At 37.0% G+C, this 8,466-nt stretch overlaps 1 protein-coding gene across 1 annotated transcript in view; it reads left to right on the forward strand.

Annotated features, from left to right (window-relative positions):
• LUZP2 (leucine zipper protein 2) overlaps positions 1–5,310 on the forward strand; it is a 198,292-nt gene extending 192,982 nt beyond the window's left edge. Inside the window, exons 11-12 of the mRNA XM_069857454.1 lie at positions 2,820–2,897; positions 3,525–5,310. Coding sequence (XP_069713555.1) covers positions 2,820–2,897; positions 3,525–3,629 — 183 coding nt within the window. The 3' untranslated portion in view covers positions 3,630–5,310. The remainder of the gene's footprint in view (positions 1–2,819; positions 2,898–3,524) is intronic.
• Positions 5,311–8,466: the final 3,156 nt, after the last annotated feature.

Genomic DNA, 8,466 nt, shown 5'->3' on the forward strand with positions numbered 1-8,466 from the left:
AGTCTAGCCAAAAATATGCCACAAAACACAGCATTTAGATTTTTTTTTCTTTGTTGTTCATGATTCCTTTGCTCTCCTATAAACATATAGCTTTTGCTTTCTTAGGCCAATGTTATTAACCATACTATTAAAAAAGAAAAGGTTTCAGAAATGTCAGCAGACCTGGTAGTGAATGTTATTGGGAGTTTCTTGTTGAAGGCACATTTGCATTCATATTCCTATGAGCAGATCTCATGTCCACATACTAATGATGCTTTCACCTTCTTTTACTACTATGGTGAATCATATCTGATGCATCAGAAATATTCTATCTAGGCTTGACTTAGCACTGGAAATCTTCAAGGGTTTATGCTAAACAGGAAGCATTTCAGAGGAAGAATTAAGTTAACATTCAAAACAAACAAAATTACTGCTTTGTTTAAAGAGTCTTGATGACTTAAACACCCCACATTTATTTTCACTCAATTTGAATGCATCAATTTTAATAGCAAAACAAGCAGAGAAATTCCAATGTGAGCACATTTTAAAACAATGCCCAAAGATTATGAATATTTTATCACAGACTGATAGAACGGTTTGAGTGGGAAGAGACCTTAAGGATCATACAGTTCCAAGCTTACGGTCATGGGAAAGGACACCTTCCACTAGAATAGGTTGCTCAAAGCCCAGTCCAACCTGGTTTTGAACACCTTCAGGGGTGGGGCATCCATGCCTTCTCTGGGCAACCTGGGCCAGTGCCTCACTAGCCTCAGAGTGAAGAATTTCTTCCTTATATCCAATCTAAATCTACCCTCTTTCAGTTTAAAGCCATTACTCCTTGTCCTATCACTACATGCCTTTGTAAAATGTCCCTCCCCAGCTTTCCCATTGCCCCCTTTAAGTACTGGAAGGCTGCTATAAGGTGTTCCCAGATCCTTATGTTCTCCAGACTGTGAACAACCCCAACTCTCAGCCTGTCCTCATAGCCCTCTGATCATCGTCATTGCCCTCCTCTGGACTTGCTCTAACAGGTCCCTTTCCTTCTTATGTTGGGGGCCCCAGAACTGAACATAGTACTCCAGGTGAGATCTCACCAGAGGAAAGTAGAAGGGAGAATCACCTCCCTTGACCTGCTGGTCGTGCTCCTTTTTATGCAGCTCAGGATACATTTCACCCAAGTCCTTCTCCTTAGGGCTGCTGTCTATCCATTCTCCCCTAGCCTGTATTTGTACTTGGCATTGCCTTGAACCCATGTGTAGGACCTTGCACTTGGCCGTGTTTGACTTTGTGAGGTTCATTCAGGCCTGGCAAGGTTTCTCTGGATGGCATCCCTTCTCTTCAGCATGTTAACCACACCAGACATTTTGCTATCATAGGCAAACTTGCTGAGGGTGCCCTCAATCCCAGTGTCTATGTCTGCAATAAAGATGTGAAACAGCGCTGGTCCCAGTACTGACCCTTGAGAAATCATAGAATCACCAGGTTGGAAAAGACCCACCGGATCATCGACTCCAACCATTGCCACCAATCTCTAAATCATGCCCCTCAGCATATCATCCACCCATCCTTGAAACACCTCCAGGGAAGGTGACTCAACCACCTCCCTGGGCAGCCTGTTCCAGTGCCCAATGACCCTTTCTGTGAAAAATTTTTTCCTAATGTCCAGCCTAAACCTCCCCTGGCGGAGCTTGAGGCCATTCCCTCTTGTCCTGTCCCCTGCCACTTGGGAGAAGTGGCCAGCTCCCTCCTCTCTACAGCCTCCTTTCAGGTAGTTGTAGAGAGCAATGAGGTCTCCCCTCAGCCTCCTCTTCTCCAGGCTAAACAACCCCAGCTCTCTCAGCCGCTCCTCATAATACTCGTCACTGGTCTCCACTTGGACATTGAGCCATTGGCCACAACTCTTTTGAGTGCAACCATCCAGCCAATTGGTTATCCACCAAGTCCCCATCTGTCCAATCGATGTCTCTCCCACGTAGAGACAAGGATGCAGTGCAGGACAGTGTCACATGTCAGTTGCTGTTCCCTAATACAACGGTTTTACCCTTGTGTTGAAGGCCACCACATTTGTCAGGTGTGATTCACCCTTAGTGAAGCCATATTGGCATTTTACTGTATTTCACATTTTAATTTCTTTGCTTATGGCATCATTAATCCCACTCCTGAAGGGACTTTAATTTAATTATAGCAGAAATTTCATTGCTGGGTAAATCTCTGCTGAAGACTCGTAACACAAGATCTCTTTGGTTTAAAAATGTACTATGTAATTAATTTTATTTGTGCTGTTCAATTCTGTTTGCTCTCATATTAAAAAGCATATTGGTGAAGAAAATGACATTATTGCTGGAATAAAATGACAGCAATGAATCTAACAAGCTTTTAGGTATGTTCAGAGTCATCTGAATTCCCCTTCAGGGAATTATTATACATATTCCCACTCAGGTATTATTATATGTAAAAGATTTAGCAGTTCAGACAAGGCAGTAGTGGTAGAGGAGTCCTAAATGTAATGCTAGTTTTTGTCTGTTTGTTACTGTTTCCTCATCCATAACAGATAATTGTAATTATTTATCTGTTCCATGGGACCAATGTAACAATCAACTTCACTATTTGTGATGATAGAAAAAAAAAAAAGCTAGACAAATGTTAAGTTGTTAAATTTACAGCCACATTAGATTGTTATAATGATGATGGGAGTATGGGATTCACTTAGCTACAGTAACTTTGTTTCATTCCATTTTTGTTCCAACTAGGCTAAAAGAAAACACTGATTTTTTTAGGAAAACCATGAATATTTCAGGAAAAAAATAAGAAGTAGTTATTTCGGATGTCTGTATTAACAGGTTGGCAAGACGTGTTTGGGGAATCGCAATAATTCAACATCTCATTTGAAGACAGCAGACAGAGAGACAAGCTTTCAGGTATGTTCAAATGTGGTTATACATTCTGTGCTCTTGAAACAGAACTGCTTACTCAGTTCAGACTTTGATTGTTCCAGATTAAAATTTGTCTGTTCAGAATGGCTTCTGATTGGTAACAATTTGCAAAACCATTTAATAGTTGAAGAACTCCACTATCCTAGTAGTCAAATGACTTAATTTGTTGACATGATGTCCATAGGACTGAGAACAGAAGAAGGGAGAGATTTCCAAAGTAATTACATATCTGCAATTATGTGTAGCTATGTATATTCAGCTGTGTTACCAACAGAAAAGTCTTGAGCATGTTATACACCTCAGCTCTTCATTTGATAGACCAAGAAAAAAAGAAAAATGACCATGATTATAAAGCAGAATCAGGCTTACATGGGTTTGCGCTTTCAAATATTGTGGAGTATTCTTCCTTCAGTAGAGTTCAATATCCATTTCTAGATGGAGTTGATGAATATCATAATCTGTTATAGTAGTTTAAGACTGGTGCATCAGTTTCACTGAAAAACAGTTCTATATGCACTTCTGCCATCAATTTTTAGCATTCATTTTTACTGTATACATATGTGCGTATTGTGTATATAATGCTTACACTGATGCTGTTTTCACCGTTACCAGAAGTTGCACAGCCCTCCATGGACTAAACCCGAAGATAAAAAATCACCTGAAAGAAATGAGAAAAAAACTGAAGAGCCTGTCAGTACAAAAGAAGAAAAACTCTAAGCACTGCTAATCTACATTATAAATGCCCGTCATTTGCTTCCATCTTCATATTGTTTTTAGTCCAGAGGCATGAAATGTACCAGGTTTCTAAAGCATGCATTTTCCACTATTTTATGAATGTTTGTAAATTAGTCTAGAATAGACCAATTAGTATATTTCAGCAATAATCCAAAATGGATGTTTGAAGAAATGCTTTGTAATACAGTCTGGTTTTTGAACTACTGTTCTACCTGATCAGTAACTGCATACTATAAATTAGTTTCTTTGTAAACAACAGCCATTCTCAAGTATTTTCTCAGTCTGTTCTATTTCATGTACCTTCATGGCAGATTAGGTTTTAAAACAAGTTAAGAACTAAGGGGCAGTTAACATGGGGAAAAAATAACATGTAAACATGGTTAAAGTGCAATACAACTCATAAGAGTAACTGTAAAAATGGAACAGTAGGAGTCCATGTATACTTACTGTTTAGTAATACCATTTCAAATCTGCTTACTCAAACAATAAAAGATGTTTGTTTGGTTGGGTTTTTTCCTAACTGATATCACAGCTAGTCCAGTTTTGAGCACTGAAGCATTGACAAAAATGCAGAATTAAAGAGATGGCAATAGAGAGAATCCTGGCTCTTAGAATCCAGGCAAAAGTTTTTGTAGGTGGAACTGAGTTAAAACTTTATAGCTTTGGTACAGTCACAGGAAGTTAGTTGCAGCTTTTATTTGTGCTATTCTCAGCAGGATAAATATACTTTAAATGGTAAAACAAGATTTTGTTCACTATCAACGGCCTTTGATCACTACAGCAGAGAGAAGCATTTTGGTAGAGGTAAGTTCAGTGACTCCTAGGGATCTTCAAGTTTCTCATGGGTCACATACAAGAAACCAGAAAGAAAGTAGAGAATGGTGAGAATATTTTTGCTTCTTTGTGTATATGTTATTACTGTTTAATTTAGGAGCTCATATGCCTCATCTTTTTGAGATGCAAATCTTCCATGAACTAGTGCCTTAGGAACAGTTAATAGCCTGATGCAATGCTTTTATGCTTTCCTCTTGCATTAAGTGTTTAAACTAGTTGTAACTTGTAAATGCTCACCTTTCTCTTACTACACACAGCAGCACATTACAACTTTTTCTAGGCTGAAAGTGGTTTACTTATATCAGTTTGCTTTTCCTCGTTTTTTGAAGCACTTCAAAAAGCAAACAGACATTCTTATTTCTTTTAGTGGTGGTGCTCTCTGCTCCATTTTTAGCTTTTAAGATTTTACTTGTCTTTCAGCAATCTCTTCCAGTTGCTGTCTGTTCCTTGTGAATTCCTGGTGTGAATAATACTTCACACTGATGTTTTTTGTATGTACTCCTCTATTCCAAGGCAGCTATTGCAGAACAGTAGGTTTCTCTGCCAGGGGAAGTTTCAACAGCTTAAAAACAAAAGAAACTCGTAAACTGACCACATGATGGCAAAGTACTGCTCAGCACTGCTCTCAAAGAAAAAATTATCCATGTTAAGTGTTAAAATAAGTAAAATCCTAGCCACAAAAATAATAATAAGAGAGATGTGGTTTTTTCACATGTGATCCTAAAACAAACCATCTTTAAATCACACTTAATCAATTACAATATGAATTTGTTTCAGGCAGTTGAGGGCCACATAGCAGACATTTGCTGCATTTCACTTACAAGCCCAATGAAGCTGGCCACAAAAGCAGTCTGCTGTATTTCAGAATTTTCAGTGAGAAAAAACCTTGTGATCCTGTCATATCTACCACTGCCACTGATTTCTTGTTATGTCAAACCAAACATTTCTTTGCACATGGCACACCTTTATTTAAATATTTGAAGTGTGGGCTGAAAAGGTCACTGAAACTGTTTCATAGAATCATAAAATGGTTTGGGTTGGAAGCAACTGTAAAGATCATCCAGTTCCAACCCCTGTGTTGTGGGCAGGGACACGTCCCACTGGATCAGGCTGCTCAAGGCCCCAGATGTTTCAGTCATCTGTCTAGAAAAGACATTCATCGGCAGACATGTCCCAGAGGAATGAGGTAAGCTGTCCTACTTGGCATTCATTTTACCTTTCTGAAAAGTTTAGCAGTGCTGACAACACATCTACTGCTGTTATAGCTGCTTATTACTGCTGCGGCAAGAGGTGGCTTGGGGTTGATGTCCATAACATGAAAAAAAATGTACCTTATAAGTCAGTAACAGTATAGCTTGGGGTTTTTTTTTTGGACGTATATGAAACCAGTGAGTGTTTGAGGAGCCCTTTGTTTTCTGGGAATATGAATAATTTAATTGGTATTTCACCACCAGATAATTAACGTAGTAAATCTGTTAAACACCAGAAGAACAACATAAAGTATTGGGGTGGGTGGGATGTGGTGAGCCTGTTTTTTGTTTTGTTTTGCTTCCAAAGGGTTTATTATTAGAAGATTCCCTCGAGCCATGGGATCATGATCTCAGATATGTTTGCATGCATGTATGATTTCACTTTTGTATGTCCCTTTTCCTAAATGATGGTGAGGATCAGGTGAGACAGAACTGAATAAAACATGTTGGAGAGGAGAAATAATTGTCCTGTTTTGATTAAAGGTGTAGAAGTCTATTTTGTCTTCTTTGACAATTACTTAACTGCCTTCACATGGGACATTAATTGCCACTTGTTTTCAGTGTGATTAATATTTTTATTTCTTGAAGATGATGATTAGGGCAATCCCTGCTTATCTTCATACCTGTTGCTTTTAGAATAATCCACAAAATGATACAGAATTAAGAAAAATAATGGTGAATAAATTAATCTTTTATCTATATATGATGTAGGGATATCTAGTACATTTTTTAGGTATGACTTTAACAATATTGCTATTCTGAAATTCTAGTCTTATACTGAGTTGTTGATGCACATCTAAAGTGAAATCTGTCCTTATTATTATATCTTATGAACTACAGTTCAAAAACTTATTAACATCATCTCAATTTGAAAGGAAACTTCTTTCCAGGTTGCACATGAAAAAAAAATATTAGAGAGGACATTGGATTTTACAGGGGTTTTTGTGGTAAAGGTCGAGGATTTTGAGAAGAAAGAAAAAAAAAAAACCAAAAACCCTCACAGTAATGCTTCCAAGCTTTTATGTTTCTTGTCACTAGCAAAGCGAAGTATATGTTCCTCAGTGGATCAATGTCCATTCTTCCGTTCCAGACATGACAGTGAGTTGTTTTACATCCCAGTGCTGGAATGAAGCTAAACAAACCTTGCTGTTTTCTCTGATTTGTAGTTACTCAACATTATAAAGAATACGGTAATAAAGGGACTGCAGTTTATACAACTGAAGTCACCATCACCTTTACTTGATCTCTCTAGAATACTCTTTTATGATCAGGTTCAGAGAGCACTGTGCCTTGGGATCTGTTCTCTGCAAGGACTCGTCGTACCAACAGAAGCATGTCTTAAGAAAATGTTTTGTCATTTCATGCAGTTGCCTGACAACTATTTCAGGGATCATTCCCTTCTCTTTACAAATAAGCATTACACATAAGGAGACAAAAAGCTTTTCTATTGGATATTCCAAAATTTATTTAAAAGGAATTTAATTTCCATGTTAAGAGCAGGCCAAACATATTCTCTTTTCAAATTGTATTAGCTGGATTTTAGATTGTTTCAAACTTTACACTTCCATTTCAATTTTCCTTTTGCATAATGGACTTCTCTGAATTAACCTCTCTTTCTATCCACCTGTATCTGTGTGCATATGTATTTGTAAGCATACACGCATATTATATACGTTTATGTACATAAATTTACTTTTAAATATGCCTACATATATGAGTATGTATGTAAATTAGAAATTCTGGAGTGAAATTTCATCCATGGTCATATATTACTTTGCATTATAAAATTGGTAACTAAAGGGTGTTCACCTTACCAAAATGGCAAATGCCTGTGTGTAATAATAGAACAGGAAATTTCTCTTAAGTTTTGTTGAAAAGCTATAGAAATGTTTAAGACCGTTTGTGTTTAAAGTGGGTCATTTTCTGCAGTAGAACATGGTAGATTATTTCCCTAGAGTGAACATACATGTTTCATGAGATTTGATTTCTTTTTTTAATCATCAGGACATCTTGGTGCTTCCTTGCTTAAGAATTAAGATAGAGAAAACCAGAGAAACTGTTGTTCGCTTTTCATACAGAAATTTATATACAGACAGTGGTTTTCATTCAGTTATACAATAATATGTGAAGTCTGTAATTTTTTTCATTAATAATGGGCTCTTGAAAAACCAAAAGCAGTGACAGTGCATTTCAGAGGCATGTGTACGAAGTGATCAGGAGGACTGACTTTTTTCTTTAAACAAGAATTTCTTGAATAGAGGATGCTCTAAGTCTTAAAACATTAAACTTAAGATACATTGAGTTCTGTATATCTGTCTGACCTTGTGGGTTTGGGAAAGTTGTCTCGCCGTTGCTTCTGTAAATACAAATGATATAATATGCTACTTTCTACAATGTGAATATATCAATATGGGACAAGGAAGCTTAATTTTTCAACTCAGATCTTCAGATTAATAAATGTTATAGAAGCATATGACATATTAGCACATTTTCTTGGCTTGTTGAAAAAATTCTCAAATTTGATTTCTGAAAGAGGAGTTCTAGAAATGTGTGGATTTCTGGAAAAATCTTAAAATAATTGATACTAGCTGCATATACTTATTTTATTTGTCAGACTTCTATTTTATGGGTTTTGAGCATTCTTTTTTTTTTTTCTATATATGTTGACCAAGTGTCTGTAAGAAAAATTCCCATTTTGACCCCCCTTAAAAATGCAAAAGAAAACTATTTCATGA

Source organism: Phaenicophaeus curvirostris, chromosome 5 (genome assembly GCF_032191515.1).
Source record: "Phaenicophaeus curvirostris isolate KB17595 chromosome 5, BPBGC_Pcur_1.0, whole genome shotgun sequence".
Lineage (NCBI taxonomy): Eukaryota > Metazoa > Chordata > Aves > Cuculiformes > Cuculidae > Phaenicophaeus > Phaenicophaeus curvirostris.